The sequence below is a fragment of the Nycticebus coucang genome, chromosome 2, assembly GCF_027406575.1.
Source record: "Nycticebus coucang isolate mNycCou1 chromosome 2, mNycCou1.pri, whole genome shotgun sequence".
NCBI lineage: Eukaryota > Metazoa > Chordata > Mammalia > Primates > Lorisidae > Nycticebus > Nycticebus coucang.
Window position 1 is genome coordinate 148,459,036 of NC_069781.1, and position 21,910 is coordinate 148,480,945.

Below are 21,910 nucleotides of genomic sequence, written 5' to 3' on the forward strand. Positions count from 1 at the left end.
ATCAAACAAGATCTAATAAATGAAGAGGCATACCATGTTAATGGATTGAAAAGCTACACATAGTAAAGTTGTCATTTCTCTCCAAATCTATACACAATTTAACACAATTGGACAATTTCAATCACAATCACAGCAAGAATTTTTGTAGATATAGATAAGATTATTTTAAAATTTATATGGAAAGGCAAAGGAACTAGGATTGCTAAAATAATTTGGAAAATATCAGTTAAAAATAAGGAATCAATTTACTCAATTCCAAGATTAATTCTACAGCTACGGTAATCAAGACTACATCATACTGTCAAAGAGACAGGTAGATAAATTCAAAGGAACCCAGAAACAGACCCACAAAAAACATGCCCAACTGATACTGGACAAAGGTGCAAAAAAACAATTCAATGGAGAAATTGTAGTCTTTTCAACAAAAGATACAGGAATATTTGAACATCCAAAAAAGAAAAAAAAAAAAAAAAAAAAAAGAACTTTGACCTAAGTCTTCTATCTTAATTAAAAATTAACAAAAAATGGATCATGGATGAAAATGTGAAACTATGAACGTTCTAAGGAAAAAAATAAGAGAAAATCTTTGGGATCTAGGATGAGGCAAAGAGTTCTGCAACTTGGCACCAAAGGTACAATCCAAAAAAGAAAAAAATGACAAACTGGATCCATCAAAATTAAAAATTTTTACTCTGTTAACATGAAATGACAACTACAAACTGGGACAAATATCTGCAATCTAGATGTCTTACAAAGGACTAGTATCTAGAATACATAAAGAACTCTCAAACTCCAACAGTAAAAAAGTCACAGCAAAAAGTAGAAAAATGGGTAAAAGATATGAAGAAACATTTCATCAAAGAGAATAAACAGATGGTAATAAGCCCTTGAAAAGATATCCAACAGACCCACATTATTTCCCTGTTAATTTGCATTAACCATTAGGGAAATGCAAATTAAAAGCACAATGAGATAGCACTATACACCTATCAGATTGGCTAAAATGAAAATAGTGACAAAGCAAACGCTGATGTGGATATGGAGAAATTTGATCTCTCCTGTGCTGCTGAGAATGTGAAATGGAACGGCCATTCTGGAAAACAGTTTTGCAGTTTCTTAGAAAGTCAAACATGCAAGTACTACAGACCCAGCAACTGCACACCTGAGCATTCATCCCAAAGATAACAAAAACTTACATACAATTCCATTTATATAGCATTCTTAAAATGATAAGATGATGGAAACGGAGAACAGATTCATGGTTTCCAAGATTATGGAAGGGATGGGGTGAGAAGGAAGTGTCTATGATTATAAAAGAGCAACATGGGAGATTCTTGTGGCACCTCAATGTTCTGCAGCTTGATTGTATCCTCAATATCCTAACTGTGATTTTGTACTTTAGTTTTGTAAGAAGCTACCATTGGGAAAAGTACACAGGGAATATCTCTGTGAACGTACACGTGAATATACAGTTAAATCAAAAGAAAGTTGATTTTTTGTAAGCTGACAAATTTTAAAAGGTGAATAAAAAAAGACCATGAAGAGTTTAAAGGCAGGGGGCAGGGAACATCACTGTTCTCTAAGCTAACTGGCTGGAGGTGGCCTGGGGACAGTGTGTGTGCACAGGGTTGCCAGCTATAATACAGGCTGGCAGGCAAATTTCAAGTTCAGATAACAATAAACAATTTTTTAGTAGAAGTATGTGCCATGGAATATTGGAGACATACTAACAAACTAGTGGTCCTTTATTTAAATTCAAATGCAATTTAGCCATCCAGTATTTTTAGTTGCTAAATAATAGGATGGAAGGGGTCTGGAGCCTCCAAGGGCAGTGGGCTGAAAGAGGCAGGGCTAATGCAGGGAGAGGTAAAAGAAAGACTTCAGGAGGGAGGCGGAGAGCAGGCAAAGGGATGCCAGAGGACCAGAAAGACACGCAGGCTGGGCAGCGCCCAGGAGAGGGACAAGGCAGGCACAAGCAGGGGAGCCTGAAGTCCCCAAGCTGCTGAGGTTACAGAGCTCTGACCCCATGTCATTATGCTATCTGAGCATAATCTGGCGAGAGGTCAAAAGAAAGGATGCTTGATTTTCAGACTGCTGTTTCTGGGTGTCAGTGGCGTGGTAGCCAGATCAAAAGGGGCCCTCTAGGCATCAGAAGCATCACCCATTGAATCTCAGCCAGCCCCTTGTGTTCTGCCACGATGATCTGGCCCCACTCCCTAGGCTCTCCCCTTCCTACCAGAAAAGGACATTCATGGTGGCAGGCTCAAGCAGCCAGGTCAGTGGACAGCCACCCACCTGAAAAAAAACAGAAAGACTCTCTGCTGTGACTCTGTTCTAGGCCTCCATGTTACCTGCTGAAGGGGACGCAGCCACCATCTGCTTTTACCTTGCTCCGGCACACCCCCGCAACCCTCCCCCCTTGTTTTCTGTGTGGCACCTGTCACTATCTGACACAGTCAAGGTCTCTCACTGGTTTCCTGGTGGAGCATCCATCTTCAGTGATTTTTAACGGGTGTGCCATGAGAAATTTTTAAAGATCATTAATTAAATTATTTTCAAAAGAAATTCAAAGTGCAGTAAGTACATTCTATTTTTTTACTCATTTTTTCTGATCAACACAATTTAAATGTGCCATGTAAGTTTAACTATAGGTCCAAGTGTGCTCTGAGAGAAAAAGGCCAAGAAACACTGGGTCAGATGCTCCTGGTAGACTCTGTACTCCCAGATGGCAGGGACTGTCCTGCTGGCTGTGACATCCATGCTTAGTGGGCCCCCCTGGCATGGGGCAGGTGTTCAAGAAAAGAAAAGACAAACTGCTGAATGAAGCAGCAAGCAAAACACCAGCTTGTTCAGAGCTGCTCCTTCAGGGCCCAGCCTCTGGAGTCTTGACAAGGCAGAGGGCTGGTCTTGCCCTTCCAGGAAGCCCTCAGCAGCACCCACTGAGTTGCTGAGTGCAAACATCTGGGGTGCAGGCTGCACATGACCAAAGAGAAGCTCAGCTTGTTCTCTCTACAGAAGGATTACATTATCGTCACTGTTATCTTTATCATTATTTTTAATTAGTCCCCGCCATGGGGACTAATAATATTAACACAATATTGGCATATATCATTATCAAGAAGTTACGGGTAGCCAGGCAGTGTGCTGGGCCCTTTCCACATATTGTACCTCATTTAACCCTCCAAACAACCCCAACAGGTAGGTGTGGCAATCCTCACCCTGCAGGTGTCCCCTCCTTGTGGAAACAGAAGGCCTCTTTCTTTTCTTTTCTTTTTTTTTTGGTTGTTGTTGCAGCTGCCACTGCTGTTTTAGCTGGCTGGGGCTGGGTTTGAACCTGCCACCCTCAGTATATGGGGCCGGCACCCTACCCACTGAGCCACAGGAGCAGCCCCTGCCTCTTTCTTTTCAAGAACACCCTCCCAAATCCCATTGGTGAAGAAGCTGCTCCCAGGGAGGGCAGGTGGCCCCAGCCTGACCAGACAATTGGCTCCACCTTTATGGCCACAATGACTGGTTCATGAGCAGCTTCAGGACCCTGCTGAAGCCAACCGGACTTACTCCTAGGCCTTTGCTGTTGATGAGGGACTGCTGGTTGTCACCTTGCACCAGGGTAGCCCACCTGGGAACCTGTCATTTTGTACCAGGGGAGTCTGCTGGGGAAGAAATGAAACAAAAAGGAAAGCAAGGCTAAGAGATGTCAGTGAGAGAGACTGACAGCGACTTTCTTGGAGCCCCTGGATCCAGCCACGCCTGAAGCCTGTTATCCAATATATCCCTAGACTTTTGCACAACCTGAACCAATAGTAAATTCTCTTATGTGTTAGCCAGTGTGAGGTGGGTTTCTGATTGCCATCAAAAGAGTTCTGCCTAAACTACTGCATGATATTAAGATGAGGACACTATATAAGTGAGGAGCTGATGGAAATGAAGATGAAGTAACTTAGCCATGAAGAGATATAGCCAGGAGCTGGGGCCCTCTGACTGCAGAGCCTGGGCACTGCACCACTGTGCTTCATGGAACGTAAAGCTCTATGATCTACGTGTGTGTGTGTGTATGTGTGTGTGTGAGTGTGTGGTGTGTGCATGCGCATTCTATTTCCCATTAATACACCTACAGAAGATGGAGCAAACTGCTGGTGCTTGACAAAGATCTATAGGATAAAAGACTTTCCAAAGGCCTCTCTGTTTAGAAATTCTCCTATCAGAGACCTCCGATTGTCACTCGAGTTCACGGCTTATCATGTGTCTTGGGGAACTCACTTCCCCTCTCCCCACTACCGTTTTCGCAGGTAGATGAGCTGGGAACTGTACCAACCATGACACCAACCCGCCAGGGAGGGGCTCCCAGCTCCTTCTGCAGTCGGAAGATGAGGCCTGCCACTCTCCCTCCACTGGGCTCCTGGGACCTACAGGGAACAGAGACCTATCTGGCATCCAAAGCCCAGTCTGAGGCTCTGACACCAACTGGGTGCTCAGGCAGAGGAGACCACACTCTGGGGCCACCCCTGGCCACAGAAACCTTGCTGTCTGTCACTACTCCTGTAAGTCTTGGCCAGAAGCAGATACAAGGGGAACTGTCTCTTTAGCCTAGAAACACAGTCTGGTCTCTCCCTCTCAAAAATGCAAAAAACCCTGCAAACTTCAGACCCTCCAATTCCTGTTATCACACCCCCTTTCCAGACGGGAACCTGGAATGCCACATCTTCACTGCTGGTCTCCCACCTGCTCTCAACGCCTCCATCTGGCTGATGCTACCACCCCTGCTGGGGTGGTAGAACACAAGAGACACTTGAGAGAACACAAGAGACACTTGTTGCCATGTCCAGCAGACCCTTTGCAACCTCCCCCCAAGGCCTACTCTGTGGTTTTCACCATACACTGTAGCTACTAGTCCCGTAAACACTTTGCTGTCCCTGCTTGGATGACACCACACTCCCACTCTCCCAGCTCCTCCTGGAGGCTCTCAACATCAGTGCTGATCCCCCAAGCCCCTTCCCTGGCCCAGGCCTTTCTCTTGAGCTCTCTGCCCAGGTATCCAACTACCAGCCAGACGCTATCTCATTGAAGGCCAAGAGCAAACTCGAGTGCATCAGGCATGATAGGCCTTCAAGTTCAGGGGTTAAGGGAAGACTCTGAATCACACTGCCTAAGTTCACATACCCACCCTGGAGTTACTTGACATTGGACATCTCAGTTCCCTGAGTATAAGGGGGGATAATGATAGAATCTCCCTCAGGGGCTGTGGTAAGGGTTAAGTGGACACTGAAAGAAGGGCCTGGCCTGGTCCTCAGTAAGCTGACCTTACAGACAGCAGCAGTAGCATCCTCAGCTTCTCCAGTCTCCAACATCTCTTCTTTTTGGTATCATAATATCTGCCACCTGTCACCCAAAACCTGGTCACCTGAGACCTCCCAGTCACTCTGAACTTCCCCTCCCATACTCACCCAGATGCCAAATCCTGCTGGTTTTGCCTCTTTTTTTGAGAGGGGAGACAGAGTCTCTCTATGTCACCCTGGGTATAGTGTCATGGCATTACAGCTCACAGCAACCTCAAACTCTTGGGCTTAAGCGATTTCTTGCCTCAGCCTCCCAAGTAGTTGGGACTACAGGCACCCACCACAACGCCTGGCTATTTTTTGTTGTTGTTGCAGTTGTCGTTGTTTAGCAGGCCCCAGCCGAGTTGAACCTGCCTGCCTCAGTGTATATGGATGGTGCCCTAACCTCTGAGTACAGGCACTGAGCCTGGTTTGGCCTCTTAAATGTTTGCCCAACCCATGTCCCCTTAGCCAACATCCTCCTTTTGTCTCATCTCTTGGACCTCAACCATCTTTGCTGCCTCACAATCCATTCTGCTCCAAACTGCAGCACTTTGGTTTGCTTTGTTTTGTTTTCTTCAACAGAGTCTCACTCTATCACCCTGAGTAGAGTGCCGTGGCATCATCATAGCTCACAGCAACCTCAAATTCTTGGGCTCAAGAGATCCTCCTACCTCAGTTGCCCAAGTAGCTGGGACTACAGGTGCCCACCACTACCCTTGGCCAGTTTTACTATTTTTAGTAGAGATGGGGTCTTATTCTTGCTCAGCCTGGTCCCAAACTTCTGAGCTCAAGTGATCCACCACCTCAGCCTCCCAGAGTGCTGGGATTACAGGCGCGAGCCACCGTGCCCAGCCCTACCAAGGATTTTAATCACATTTGCTGAACATGGGTATGATGTAACAATTAGAGAAAATCCCAACTACAGAGAGGCCTTTATTCCTCTTTTAAAAACATACATCTATAAGAGGAATTCATGAAAATGAGGAAATTTCCACTATTTCAAAATTCATAACTGATATGAATTTTGTTGTTCTCCACAGAACAAAGCACTTGATCAACAACAGCTTCCTCAGATGAGCCAGCGGGGTCCAAAGTCAGGAGACCAAGCCCTTTGGGCTGCTTCCCTCAGCCACAAGGACTGTGGAGGGGGTGGGGGGATAATGCCCTAGTATGGGGGGTTGGCAAGGAAAAAAAAATGAAAAAGAATTAGACTATAGGCTCTCTATACAGTCTTATTATTCTGACAGAGCAGCTCCAGAACCTGAAATATGATCTCCAGGGGGAGAAGGAGACATTTTTATCACATATTAAGGTTAGACAGATGTTTTGGGTCTTGTGTTACCTGAATCAAAACCACTATTAAAAAGCCCCATTCAGCAACATGTGTTCCAGGCAGAAAGGAGACAGACGTTTTTTCTTTTCCTTTTCAGGTGTTTTTCTCCTTGGTCATATTTGAGGGGTTTTGTATCTCCCTTGTGTTAGAGTGAGACATGGATTCCCACTCCAGACCTTTCCGCTTGGACAAGCAATTTCTTTCTCTCCAAAGTGCTACAGGCCGGGCCTTTAGCAGGGTCACGGGTGTCCAAATGGAAACTGAGGGGTTGGCCTAGGTCTGCAAGGCAGCTCAAAACTTCTCCACGGTGTGCTTCCTAAAGACTTAGAATGTAGAAAAATGCTCTTTCTCTCTCTCTCTCTCACTCACACACACACACACACACCCTGCTCCCTGTAGGGGCAGTTCTGCCACAGTGAGGGTGCAGAGGGCACTTTGAAGGCCAGAGCAGGAGGCAGGAGAGGCTGCTATTCCAAGTGCCCCTCCTCCCCCATTTCTTTGCCCCTGAAGGCAAAGCCCAGCCCTTGAGAGGCACCGGGAACAGGGGCCACATGACCAAGAAAAGAAGGCCCCAGAATGACTAACACCCCACCGGGACAGGCCTGGCTCTGGCCTGGCTTCCCGCCAGAGAGTCCACAGCCACTTTCCAAGGACACCAAGGGCAAACATTCCTGACGAGAATCCCCGAGGACCGTCCCTTCCCAGCCCTGACCCTTCTGGGGGCTCCCCGGGGGCCCCAAGTGAGGACGTTCAGGGACTCAGAGGCTGAGTCACTCCCGTGGGGCCAACCTGGGCCACAGCAAGTTTGTTATCTCAAGGACAAGTTCTCATACCCCTTATCCAGCCGTCCCCACTGAAAGGCTTTGAAAGGCAAGGAGAGGGCAGGCCTCCTGGGCACACCGGCTGACGCGGGGTCTCCAGACTTATAGGCCCTGCTTCCCAGAATGCCAGGCCATGTGCCCTAGGAGGGTAGTATGCCCGCCTGTACACGTGGGAGGACCCCACACTCCTCCCTACAGCTGTGGGGGCAGGCCACCTCTGGGCCTGGCTCCCTGCGGGCTCCTTTGCTCTCCTCAGGAGGCCCAGGGAGCCGAAGCAGGGACCTCCTGCAGAGCCATTCCTGCAAGGGGGGCGGAGGGGTCGGAGCCAGAGGGTGCACTGCTGGGGCTGGGGGGGCTGCGCACAGCGGGGTCAGTACAGCAGGAGGCCACAGCACAGAGTTATGGCTGCTCCAAATTTTCCATGTACCTTCTGGGGGAGGGGGGTGTCTGAAGCCATTTCAAAAGCTAGGGGAGGCCTAGAGAAGGGGCCTCATTCTGTGAGGATAGGCTATTTCAAAGGAGACTCAGCTGCTGAAATGGTTTCCAAAGACTCTGTCTTTATATCAGATCCGAATCACTCCCTCCCTAGCAGTGGCAGGGAGAGGGGTGCTGGGAAAATGTTTCCAAAGAGACATGTCCCTGAGTCATCATAACTCCCAGGGTCTCCAGGCTGCAAAGCTCTACAGAGGACCCCGCTATAAAAAGGCCAGTTTACCACCCTCTAGGGGAGACCTCCAGCTGCCTAGGTCCCTGGGGAGGCCTGCTTCAGCCCCCCAAGTGCCCAGAGTTTATGAGAAGGCCACCAAGCTGAATAGGACCACTTCTACCCACCAAGTCCCCTTGGTGCTACTAAGGGGAACTTTAACCCCCACCAGCTCCAGGGCAGCTACTTTGGGCTTGGGCCATTTAGCAGGAGAAGTTGTCCATAGGGACACCAGCCCCCAACAGACTTCCTGGGACTGCAGAGCCAGCCCCAAAGCAGGCCCACCGTGCCCTCCTCTCTTCCACTCACACCTCCCACCATTCCCTTCCACAACCCTCCCCAAGCCACCAGTTCCTACCAGACTCACCGCAGGGGCCAAATACGAGTTCTGCCAACTCCCTTTTTGCTTCTCCCTGGGCCCCATCCCCTCACGGTAGGACCAGGCCAGGCAGGTCTCCATCCTCTTTCCATGTGGATCCCCGCAACACCGCAGCCAGATTAATCTTCCTGAAGCACTCAGCTCAGTTAAGGCCACACCCTGCTCCAAAACTTTCAATGGCTCCCTAGTGTTTCAACGGAAGCCCAGCCCTCAGCTCACACATAGGCCCAAATGCCAGTCAACCCCTCCTTTTCCATTTCCCACGACTCTAGTTAAGAGCAACCCCTTTGCCTTCTACCTGAGGACACACAGCTTCCAGGATCTGCACAAAAGGCAAGGTGGAAGAGGGAAGGGAGGGGGGAAACACCTTTTAAATCACTGCGGTCCAATTAGCCAGGCTCTCGCCCTTCAAGCTCACAAACAGGAGCATTAACACCTGCTACAAAAGCAAACATTTTTAGACGTCTTCATCTTCACCTCCAATACTCTCCTGAAAGGACTCTTGGCAGCCGGTGACTGGCAGGGTAGCTTTCCTTCTTATCCTTCAGCAGGGGGCTTTCAGACAGGGGAAATTAAAAAGTCACCAATCTCCCTGTTAAGCCCGTTCCCAGGGCCCCACCTGCTTGTTCTTCCTGACCTCCCTTCCTCTTCTCCCTCATCACCTGAGTCACACACTGCCAGGATGTCAGTGCCTTCAGGGGATTGGCTCTGGGTCACTGGAGGCAGGAGCTGTCCACAGCCAATCTCCACCTCACTGCAGGGAGAGCTGGGACCCAGGGCACCCAGACTCACTGAGCACAGACTCGCTGTAGCCAGGTGGGGACTTCGGGACTCGGAGAGCATCTTCCTGCCCTGAGAGCATCTTCATTGCAAAAGGGCCTTTGAGGCAGGTGCGACAGTTCACCCTGTAACCCCAGCACTCTAGGAGGCCAAAGCAGGAGGAGTTTTTGAGCTCAGGGGTTTGAGACCAGCCTGAGCAAGAGTGAGATCCTGTCTCTAGTAAAAATTAGCCAGGCATTGTGGCAGATGCCTGTAGTCCCAGCTACTCAGGAGGCTGAAGCAAAAGATCTCTTGAGCCCAGGAGTTTGAGGTTGTGAACTATGATGACACCACTGTACTCTACCCAAAGTGAGAGAGATCTGTCTCAAAAAAAAAAAAAAAAAAAAGAAGGGGCTTTGCAATAGCTCTTCTTATGTAAAACACTGACAATGGCATAGATCAGGGGTTCTCAATCTTCCTAATGCTGAGAACCTTTAATATAGTCCAAAGGGGTCGCGATCCACAGGTTGAGAACCGCTGGCATAGATGTAGAGCAGTTGGAACTCTTACAGGCCAACAGTGGAAGCACAAGCTCATCCGACCTTGCTGGAAATGTATTTGTCTACTAAAAGTGATCATGGTTTAGCCTATGACCCAGCGATTCTACTTCTAACCCTACATTACACATACATGTATATATTTTGTATATGATATACAAAAATATACTTTTATATATTACATATATAACATATAAAAATACATCTCTGTATCCCTGTCATCCTGAAATCACAAACATATTCACCAAAGACAAAACAAAAATGTTTCAGCATAATTTAAAACAACTCCAAAATGGGCCCATTAAGAGTCAGACAGATAGAACATTATCCACCAGCTGGAAGAAACAGTCTCCAACTAGAGGCAAGAATGTGAAAAGCAAAACAAATGGGTAGAAACTGTGTGATTCCACCTATAGAAAGTACAAACAGGGCAAATCCAGGCTGCGGGAGAGGGATGCCCTTCTGTTGGTGGGGCAAGGGCTGAAGGAGGCCGAAATTCTGAGAATAATCTGTTTCCAGATGTAGGTGCTGGTTACATAGTTGTATTCAGTTCCTGAGAATTCATCAAGCTGTACACTTACAAGAGGTTGTTTCTGGTTGTATGCAATAAAGAATTTTAAAAATCAGTACTCTATGGCATGGCTACTGTTAAGATCCCTAATATCTTGAAATTTCAAAATAAATAAAATGAGGGGTAACTGCTGTTTAGTGATGTCTATTCAGCATGTAAATGATCTGATTTAAGGTTGGTTTAAAAAAGTTCTCATTTTTTTGTTGCATATTTTATATGTAACATAATGTTCAATAGGTCAAATATTAATATACCAAAAATATGATATCTGCCTGGTGCAACGGCTCATGCCCATAATCCTAGCACTCTGGGAGGCCGAGGCGGGGGGATCACCTGAGCTCAGGAATTTGAGATGAAGTCTGAGCAAGAGCAAGACCCCATCTCTAAAAATAGCTGGGCATTATGGCTGGCACCTGTAGTCACAGCTATGTGGAAGGCTGAGGCAAGATAATCACTTGAGCCCAAGAGTTTGAGGTTGCTGTGAAACTGTCTCAAAAAAACAAAAACAAAAAAAAAAAACAGAAGTATGATATCTCAAATCTAGCTGTGTGTTGTCCATAGTACAAAAGACTATAAGGAAAAAAATGCCAGAACAAGAAATTCAGAAATGAAGTATGGCACAGAATGCTCAGCCTACGACTGAAATCTCTCTACTCAAACTACCGGAGTCTTAGAAAAGATGATCACATGTCCAATAAAGCCCAAGGCACCAGGATTCCAGAAGCTTTCCAAGGGCCCAGCCCCTGCCCTTACACCTTCCATGCCCATCAGAGCATCCAAACACCCAGCTGTGCCCTGTCTTCCAAAAGGGGCTTCCCTCGCTGCCACCCAAGGTCAGTTAACACTTCACGGCTTCCCCAGGTCCCTTGTGCCAAGAGTATGAACTCTCTGGGATTTGAAAGCTCCTCTTGATTTCCCAAAGTCCAAACCACCTGAAGAGGAATAGAAAAAGTAGCGAGATGACTTTGTAAGCATTCTGTTTTGACACTGTGCTTGAGGAATTCACCACACCAAATGGGGAAATGTGAGCAGTTAAATCTATTCAATGTCATGACATACAAAATTGAAGCATAATTGCCCCTGAGTGCTTGACAACTGGAAAGCACTTTGTTTCAGAAATGGAGGGAAATTTATGCTGGGAAATAGAACAGACTGTCAAAAGTTTGATTGTAATGTGAGTGGAGGTGCGACAAGAGGCTGAGGAGGAAAAAGTGCTCCCACTCTGACATTTCAACGCCCACTTGCAATGTCTAAGAAGCGGCACAGCGACTCTATCTTTTGCCCTAAAAGCCAGTAAAATGATGACTGGAGCCGCAAATCTCACAGGCCATGGAAGAAATGTTCTCTTACCAATCATGTGGTTGGCAACGTGGATTTGGATCTCTCTCTCATTCTCGAAGGTCATCTGGCACTTGATGCACTGGTACGTTTTCTTCTGTTCGGGAACCAAAAGAAAGGAATTCAAGGGTCAGGAGGGACATGAAAGAAAAGCAGATGTTCCTCCTGGAGGGCCCGTGGCTCATGACTTTCCAGATGTCCCCCCGCATATGCCCCCGGCCACTCTCTTCCCACCTCCCACTGGCTCCGGCTCCACCAACTATAATCCACAGGATCAGGGGAAACTGCCTTAGCCCAACAGTGAACCTTTCTGGGAACTGAGGGAGGTTGGCCTGCTTGGAAGGGTAAATCCATCTACCATCCATCCATCTATCTACACACCCCTCCTTCCACCCATTCACCCATCCTCCATCTACCCATCTACATACATACCCATCCCTCTACCCCTCATCTATCCTCTACCTATTGATCCTTCAATCCCCCATCCACCCATCCAACCACCCATTCATCTAACATCTCATCCATTCATCTGTTTATCCATCAATCCATCCTGTCTACACAGACATCTACACACTTATCCACCTACCCACTCACCCATCCCTCCATCTACCCAACCACCCACCCATCTACACACCCATCTACCTACCCATCCACTCACCCATCCCTCCACCCTTCTACCCTTCCACCCACCCATCCATCTACCCACACATCCATCCATCATCCACCATCCATCCATCCATCTATCTATCTTTCTAGCCATCTAACAACCTTTTTATTCATTTATCTACCCTAATCAGGTAGGGACACAGTTCCTGCCAACTTTGGCGCTCAAGGGTAGCCAAGGAATTCTTCATCAGCCCCAACTGATCCTACAGCTGGTCTCTATGCATGGAGGCTATTACCTTTTTCTGGTAAAGGCAGAAAAATGGAGATAGAAAGCTTTAAATCTTCTTAAAGATTCATTCCAAAGAGTGAACCTTACTCTCACAAGTAAATCTGAGCAGTGTGGAACCAGGCCCCTGGGGACAGAGGTGGTGTTTTCTGTCTGAGGGAAGGACTGTGGCTATGGATTTTTTTGAGAGATGAGGGCTAGTATTGGGAATCAAAGCACATATTCAAGTTTTTAGAAGACCACTTTGTCTTCTGGGATGATGAGGCTTCTTTTACAGCCAGAAAGGGGAATGGGAATTCAGGTTTCTTGGCTAAGAACCCAGGCCCAGGCCTCAGCTATGCAGCTAAATGAACCACCAGTGAGCTCAACAGCCTCCACTCCCACCTTGGCTTCACCTGCACCTGCAGTTCCCTGAGTGCCTACAGGCCTTGCCTACACTGGTTCCTCCACCAGGAATACCCCTCCATCCTGAGGCTTCAGTTCAAATGCCACTCTTCTGAGAAGCCCTCTCTTCCCACCCCAGAATGAGTGGAGCTCCTCTCCCCGAGCTTATACTAAAAGCTCCTGGGTAATGAACATAGTCAGTAACCTGGCTGACTGGCTTGTTTTCTCCCCTTGCTGCACCCTCAGCACCCACCCAGCAGGCCTTTGAGGCAGCACCGACTGGTTTACCAAGCACATGTTCAACAGACGAGCAAAGTTACAGAAGAATATAGGCAAAAGAGACAAAGAGAACAAAAAATGAATTAAATATCCTAGATCCTCACCACCTTACCACAGGGTCAAGGTGAGAGCCTAATAATTATTTGATTTTTATTAGGATTATTGTTGATGCTAAGAAAATTTGGTTGAACGAATGAGTGAAGGAAGGAAGGATCAGCTGGAAAAGCTAGTGCTGGTGCTGCAGGCTCCCAAGTCAAGGGCCCACTATGACAAGACCAGGCAACCTGGGGCCACAGTGCTGGGCCAGAAACCGGCACGTAGCATGCAGAGGCCCTGGGGGAAATTGAGTAAGCTCAGGGGTAGGAGGCAGGGATAGGGGTGGTAGGACAGGGCCTGAGTCCAGCCTCACAGGGGCTGGGAGATGCTCAGGCCCCAAGGGCACAGCAGTTCCAGAGCGCCACACCCATAAAGGGGTGAAAATCATTCATTCTGCCTCACTTGTGCCCCCACCTGCTCTTTCTGGCAAGAATGAGACGCCTTGATGCTTTAATAAGTGAATGCGTAAGTGAAGGCAAGAATGAAGCACAGCCCGGGAGGCTCCATCTCGGCCAGTGGGGTCTGCCCGGCCCCTGTGGGGAGAGAAGCAGGTGGTGTCAGGTGGGGGGAGGAAGACCATGTTCCCTCTCCAAAGATGTGCTTGGGTGGAGGTGTCTGGAGGCCACAGCTGGTCCAGACAAGCATGATCAAAGTGATGAGGCTGCTCCTCTAAGGGGCAGGTGAATGGAGCTCACTGTGCTTGGGAAATAAATCACAGGGGCCTGGGAGGACAGGAGCTACCTTCAAATGCCATCCGTCACCCCTCCTTAGCAAGAAGAATACTGCCAAATAACCGGGCCCTTCCTCGTGGTAAATCAGGCCCCAGGGCACTCCCGAGGGAGGGATCAGGGGAACTGCTGACCCACACACCAATACATGCACAAGATGCAAACACAGATGTGGGAGCATCCTCACTCTCACGCACACCCCAGCTCACCACCCACACACGGACCCCAGAGACACACCTGCAGCCCCATGCACAGCAACCTAAAAACAGGTGCCTATGGTAATACCTCCAGGAGAGGGACACCCTCAGGGACCCACACAGTCACACAGATGGCCACATCCAAACTTGTCTGCAGACACATACATCTTTAGCTCTCTCACTAGAACCCAGCACTCTCAGATACACCCCCAGATCTCCAAACAGCTCCCCACCCAGGAGGACCAAAGCTGAACTCCAGGGCTTGTGGCCAGGGGCTGCTCCCCAACATGGCCCAGGGCAACCTCACTAGGGGCACCAAAGGCAGAAAGAAAACACGGCTGAGAGCAGCAGAGACAGGAGTGGGAGGGCAGGAGGGACTGGCCAGGGCTTCTAGGAAAGCAGGGAGAGATGGGACGGACAGCCGGAGTGGCTGGCTCTCCATGAGGGTGGTCACTGCCACCATTCCCTGAGCACCTGCAGTGTTCACACTGCATACTCACCAGCACATTGTGGCTCCCTTTAGGGATGGAGAGAGAGGAGCTGCAGGTGGCTGCATGGCCTGCTCACAGCCCTGTGCTGGGGAGGTGGAATCTGTGCTCGGCAGGCCCCTCTGGAGCTGCTGCCTCAGCTGCCAGTGTCAGCTCATGCCCCACACCTCCCTGGACAGGCCTGGTTGAGGTAACAGAAAGCTAGTGGGACCCAGACAAGCCCTCTGATCTGGATGTCTGTTTACCTGCCTGCAAAATGGGCTGTGAGAGCACCCACCCCAACCCCCTGGCAGAGGAAGGCCTCACAGTGACTTATTCAGGGGCTGGAGGGCCAGGGTCTGCCCATGCTGGCTTTGACTTGGATGGCGTTATTGCCCATAAACAGAGGAGGAGGCAGAAACCTCAATGCTTCCCGTTCCAGCTGCCAGCAGCCTTGGCCCCATGGGAACCCAGTCCTCCGAGAGCTGGTTGCTATGGATACAATCCCAAGGGTCCCAGCCTGCCAGCCCCCAATCCCCCTAAAGCCCCTAGAGTCTGTTTTCACATGAGTGAGTCCTCAGGGAGGGAAGGGGTGGGCTACAAGACAGCTGGGCCTCTACCCCCAGGCGTGCCCAGGCAGGGGGCAGGGCCCCAGAGGGCGCGGCCTCGGCTGGGGGGTTGGGGGGGTGGGGTACCTGGGCTTTGTCTAGCTCCTTTCTGCAAATGGCCCATCTGTCCAGGCCTCTAGGCAGGCAGGGATGTGACTTTCAGCTCACCCCCCCTCTCCCACAAGGCCTGAAGGCAGGAAGATAGGCCTGAGGGACCCCCGGGAAATAGGCCCCCTCAGGCTTCAGTCCCTGCACTGCCGTGCACAGCCCTGCATCTGTGGGTACACGGCAACCTTTCTGAGCATGGATCCCTTCTTTGCCAGAAGAAAGGCCACAGCAAGGCTCCCAGGCTGTTGCCATGGAGATGACATGAGAGTCAGTGCCCAAGAAAGCACCTCTCACATAGTAGGGGCTTTTACAGAGTGGCACTTGATGCTGGATCTGGAGCAGCCTGGGGAGACTCCATCGCCCAAGGCTTGGGAGGCACTGGAAGCAGCTGACTGGCCATCAGGGAAGCTAACATGGTGCTGGGCAGTGCCAAAGAGGAAGGGGGATCCTAGGCTGGGGTACACCCAAGAGAAGCAGCCATGGTGACCCAGCTTAGCCACACTGTCCCACCGCCTGACCTGGGGCATGACCACCCTGGACCCCACCCCAGCTGGCCCCTCCCCTCCTGCAGCCAGGATGGCTCCAAAAGATTCTGGGCAGAGTGCTGGGCCAGGGCACGGGCTGCGGCGTCAGAAGCAACCCACGTGGGCTCAACTCACCCCTGCCTCTCAAGGCAAAAACTGAGCTATTCTGTGCCTCAGTCTCCTCATCTGCAAAATGAGGAGTTGTAAGGGTTAAACAGATGGAAAGTGCTTGACACATCCATACCTCTCAATGACCACTATTTACTGTGTACTTGGCACTTACGTAACTCATTTAATCCTCAGAGCTGAGGTCAGCATAGACAACAGCCAGAATATTTAACCACTGCTGAGGAACTAGCACTGGCCAGTCAGAGTAGATGCTGGTTAAAAAACCAGAAAGACACCAATCTGGCCACCATGCTGCCTGGGTGACAGCAGCTCTGCAGCTAGACAATATGACTCTCACTATCATTATTAATTGCCATTACTATTGCTCACTGGCTTGTCAGGGGAGGACAGAGGCCCTCCCTCATAGCTGGGTCCTCAGAGGGGGAGATTTTAACTCAGGTCATCTGACTTCAGGGCCCAAATGCTCCCAAGACCATTCACACCACCCTGGCCAGCCAGCAAGCAGAGTCTGGGCAGCAGTGACTGGGCACAGTGATAGGGCCGTGGTGACCAGTGTCTAGGCTCAAGACCCCCTGCTGGGTACCCTGCATGTAGCTCTCTCCTCACACAGGTGCTCCTCTCCCTGGCCAGGTCCCTCAGCCTCATGGGGCTTCCAGCGGCCCATCTATAATATTGCCAGGTGCAGGGATGAGGCTCTACGGCCCCTTCCACTGCAGGAGACCCACTCACTCTCCCCACCCTCCTTTTCTCGCCCTGTCTCCTTCACACCCCACATATCCCAGAGACTCAGGCCCCGGTTCTGGTCCCAAGGCCAAACACCCTCAGCAAACGTCCCTGGGTCCCAGCAGGCACCTGTGGCTGGTGGCCCTTCCCCAAATCCTGCAGCCCTGCCACGGTACCAGCAGCGGCCCTTGAAAGAAAGATGCTCCTGAGATCCGCTTGGCACCTCCTCGGTGTGAAAACAGATAGCACAGACTCGGTGGAAATCCAGGCTGTGCTTTCTGACACCCAAGGACCACACAGGCTCCAGGCCCACCGGGGGCCCAGGACCCTATACCCAAGGCCTGCATGGAAACACCAGGAGCCCAGACTTCCTCCATGTCAGCAAAAGCCACTTGTTCCAGGCCTGTGGGTCATCTCTGGTCCATATGCCCCCAGGTAGGACCCATTTCTGGTTCTCCTTGGCTCCCAGGCACCTCTAAGCATAATGAGTGTTCAGGGAAAATTTGATGAATTAGTGAATCAATCAATCATTAATGATAACAACAATCAGAACCATTTCTGAAGGCCCCGCATGCCCCAGCAACTGCATTAACAGTAATGATGCAGCTGATGACAATAATATCAGCTGGCAATTAAAACTAGCACAAGTGAGCCCCGAATGCCAGGTCCTCAGCCCTGTGTGTGTGTGTGTGTGTGTGTGTGTGTGTGTGTGTGTGTGTGTGAGAGAGAGAGAGAGAGAGAGAGAGATGCATGAATTGTCAAAAAAAATACAGGATCTAAAGCCCAAAGAAGTTAGGTAACTCATACAAATAGACACAATAAGCAAAAGAGCAGCCCACTCAGATCAATAACAAAGATGAGAGCCACCAGAGGTGGCATGCTCAGGCACTTAACTCACATGGTGTCATCAGCCCCTCATGACAATTTTGTGAAATCAGGATGACTGTTATTCCCATATTACAGATGAGCACTTGATAAATGAAGCCCAAAGAGATAAGTAATACATCCATGTCACATGGATGGGAAGGAGATGGCAACACAGAGGTTCAAACTCAAGGAGTCTACTGCAGAGCCAGGTAGACTCACACCACACACAGTGCTGCTTCTCCAGGCTACTAAAGGGAATGCCACTAGGAGATGTGACAGTCGGGAGTGTGGCTCCTGTGGTGATCAGTGGAGCCCCAGGGAGCTGGGGCAGGTTCAGGCAGGCTGCACTTACCCGGGGCACTGGCGATGTCTGGGTACCTTTCCGGGGCCCACTGGTCTCTGGCGTGAGGTCGCGGTGGTCCACCTGCATGTGGCTTTCCAGGTCCTCTGCACTCTCAAACTTGACACTGCACTCGGGGCAGCGGAGGCCAGCACAGGGCCGGTCGGCAGGTTCAGGTGGAGCCAGGCCACCCACCTGTCCATTGGCACTGTGGGCCATGCAGCCAGCACAGAGGCCATAGGGCAGCCCGTTGACATCCAGCTTCACCAGGTCCTGCTTGCTGCGGAACTCCTTGAGGCACAGGGCACACTTGTAGAGCTTCTGCAGCCCCTGGCCATTGGGGGAGGACGCAGCCGAGCTGCCTGCCAGCTTTTGCATGTGGAAGGTGCCGTGGATCTTGAGCTCAAGTGTGGAGGTGACCGTCTGCATGCAGACCACGCAGCGGAAGCCTGTGAGTGAGTTGCGCAGGTCGGGGTGCATCTGGCAGTGCTCAATAAACTCCTCCTCGCTCTGCAGGGGCATCTTGCAGATGCGACAGGTGCCGGTATCCAGGCTCTTGCTGTGGGTCACCTTGTGCTCAGTGAGCGTCAGAAGGGAGGGGAAGCGCTCACCGCAGATGGGACACATGTAGTGCTTGGCAGGGCCCCGGTGCGTCTGCAGGTGTTCCCGCAGCCCGTTCTCTGAGAAGAAAGTCCGCGAGCAGACATTGCACTTGTGGCTGCCCTTGATGAACTCGGCCTTCTTGCGCGAGCCGTCGTCCTCGCCAGGCCGGATGTTGTGGTCCCGCAGCCGGTGGTTCTGCAGCAGCACTTCCATGGTGTAAGCCGCCCCGCAGATGTCGCAGCCGTACATGGGCTCCGACGCATCCACGTCGTCCTCGCTGGCCTCGTGGCTGTTGGGTGCCTCGGGGTTCTTCAGCAGCATGCCCTGCAGGTCAGCGGGCTCAGGCTTCTTGGTGGCCGCAGGAGGCACCCCATTGGCCGTGCCGTTCTCAGTGGCGGCATCGAACACGCAGTGCTTCTCCCGCAGGTGCTTCTCCAGCAGGATGATGGCGTGGAAGGCCTTGCTGCAGAACTTGCAGTTGTACTTCTTGCTGTGCGTGGTGATGTGGCACTGCAGCTCCACCTCAGTGCTGAAAGTCTCCCCACAGAAGATGCACTTGTGTGCCTTGGCCGGGTTGCCCAGGTGGCTGTGCTTGACGTGCACCTGCAGGTCGGCCTCCTTGCGGAAGTCCCAGTTGCAGGCCGTGCAGCGGTACATCTTCTTCTCATTGCTGTGCTTCACGGCCAGGTGCACCTGGATGGACACCTTGGAGTCGAAGACCTCCTGGCACAGGGTGCAGTGGTACAGCACGAAGGTGTGCATGTCCAGCAGGTGCTTCTGCAGGTCGTCCACCGACGAGAACTGCTTGTCGCAGCTCTCACACACGTAGTGGGTTGACGTGGTCATGTAGTGCACCGTCAGGTGCTGCAGGAGCGACTCCTGGGAGTCAAAGTCCTCTTTGCACTGGGGGCACGCCTGCTTCCGCAGCAGCAGCTCCAGGTGCAGCTTAAGATGGGTCTGGAAGCTCTCAAAGTTAGAGAACTTGAGGTCACACTGATTGCAGGGATACTCGCCATTGGAGATGGAGTTGGCACCCGCCGACAGCCGCTGCCGCTTAGGGGAAGACACCTCCACGTCAGACGAGACTGGGCTCTGCTCTGCCTTGGACTTCTTGCTGTGGGCCAGAGGGATGTTCTTGTGGTTCTCCTTGATGTGCTTGGTGAGCTTCAGGATGGAGCCAAAGATGGGCGAGTTGGTGCAGTAGGGGCAGGAATAGACCTCCATGAAGGACTGTGTGGGCTGCACCACCGGAGACTCCAGCTTGGCGCTGCCAACGCTGCAGTGGGCCTGCTGGATGTGCTCAGTGAGGGAGGACTCAGTGAGGAAGCCCATGGAGCACTGGTTGCAGAAGAAGGCATTGCTGCCATCAGGCGGGTTGGCATTGGGGCCGCAGTGGGACACGCGGATGTGCTCCTGCAGGCTATTGATGTCAGCGAACATCTCGGGGCAGTAGTTGCAGTGGAAGGCGGAGATGCTCCCGAACTGCATCACGGGGTAGGCGTGGTTCTTGTGCAGCTTGCGGACATGCTCGTTGAGGTTGTACAGGGTGGGCATGGAGTCCAGGCAGATCTGGCACGTGTGGCTCTGCTGTGGCTTATCTGCATGGATGGTCTTCAGGTGGATCTCCAGCACAGCCAGGCTGGTAAAGTCCCGCTTGGAGCAATAGGGGCAGCTGTAGACTACCTTGGACCAGCCCTGCCCATCGTCCCGCATCTTCTTCTGCCCCCGCAGTGGCTTCAAGGTGGAGTCTGGGGTGGAGCCACGCTCCACAGAGGCACTGGAGTCAGGCGTGGCGCTGCTCATGGAGGCCACGCTGCCCAGCACGGGGTCGGGACTGACGCTGTGGTTGCTGGAATCAGGCTGCCGGTGGCTGTCCAGGTGGCAGTAGACGCCCTCCACTGAGGAGAACTGCTCGGGACACATGGGGCACTTGTGTTTCTGGTTGGCATGGGCTTGGTGGATGTGGGCAAGCAGTGCGTTCTCGTCCACGAAGACCTCGGGGCAGTGGATGCACTGCAGGTCTGCCTTCTCCGAGAGCTGCGGGTGGCGGGTGAGCACGTGCTTCTCCAGCTCCTCCGTCTGGCTGAAGGTGTCTTCGCAGTAGTCGCACATGAAGTCGTCCTTCTTGGCCTCTTTCTCCGACTTGGCCAGGTGCCCCTTGTTCTTCTTGTGGGCCTGCATGTGGCTCTGCAGCGAGCTGGTGGACGAGAAGCCGCGCTTGCAGACGCTGCACTTGAAGGGCTTGCTGGAGCTGTGGGTCTTCAGGTGGATCTTGAGGTGGTCGCTGCGGGAGAAGGCCGCCTCGCACTCGTGGCAGTGGTACTTCTTGTCGCCCGTGTGCAGCTTGATGTGCCGGTCACGGCTCCTCTTGTGCTTGAAGAGGCGGCTGCAGTAGGTGCACTTGAACGGCAGCTTGTCGCTGTGGATCTGCTCGTGCCTCTTCAAGTAGCTCAGGCGGATGAAGGACTTGTCGCAGAACTGGCAGGGGTACGGCAGGCCCGAGCCCCCTTCCTCTTCACCCAGGCCAAGATCGCAGCCATCGCCGATCATCTGCGTAGGTGACGCAACATCCTTGCTGGAGGGAGATGAGGCCACCCAGGAGAGTTGTGGGTCGTCGTCACCATCTGTGGGGGGAAGGCAGAGAGGAGATTAGAGGCAATTCCCAGGGCTGCCGAGAAACAAGGACAGAGCCAGCTTCTCGACAGCTCACGGGCTCAGGCTGTGCAGCTGGCCAACTGCTGCGGGGGTGGGGGAGGGGTGGGGGCCGGAAGCAAGTGGACAAGAGAGCCTTCCCGTCGGCAGAGGGCACAGCAGACGGGCGGCGGGTTATGGCAGGGAAGTGGTTTTTCCCTTGGCAACACCCGCCTGGGCCTGGACATCGTGCCTCCCCACCAAAGGTGAGGCTCTGGCCACTTCCCTGATGGGGGAAGGAGGGACAGCTTGGACAAAGTCACCAGAAATGACCTCACAGACCATTAGTCCCATAGGCCTAAAGGGGGGGCGAGTCCTGTCACGTGATCAACACCTGGGAGTCAATCCCTGTATCCCAAATCCCAGCTGGCCCTTAAGGGCATAGGCAAAATTTTACCCCCTCCCCCAAAAAAGTCCTTTTTTGAACTTGCCAACCACATTCTTTAGGGGTGGGGGGCGCTGGTAAGGCTGGAAACTGCTGTTTTAGGCAGCAGA

At 51.5% G+C, this 21,910-nt stretch overlaps 1 protein-coding gene across 10 annotated transcripts in view; it reads right to left on the reverse strand.

Annotated features, from left to right (window-relative positions):
* Positions 1 to 21,910, reverse strand: part of ZNF423 (zinc finger protein 423) — a 318,249-nt gene that overhangs the window by 113,113 nt on the left and 183,226 nt on the right. For all 10 annotated transcript variants that reach the window (XR_008378296.1, XM_053582122.1, XM_053582127.1 and 7 more), the window contains 2 exons: positions 18,134 to 21,348; positions 11,792 to 11,876 (listed from right to left, as the gene is read on the reverse strand). Coding sequence is in view for 9 of the 10 variants with exons in the window: in XM_053582122.1 (XP_053438097.1) it covers positions 11,792 to 11,876; positions 18,134 to 21,348 (3,300 nt within the window). In the remaining variant the exon portion in view is untranslated. The remainder of the gene's footprint in view (positions 1 to 11,791; positions 11,877 to 18,133; positions 21,349 to 21,910) is intronic.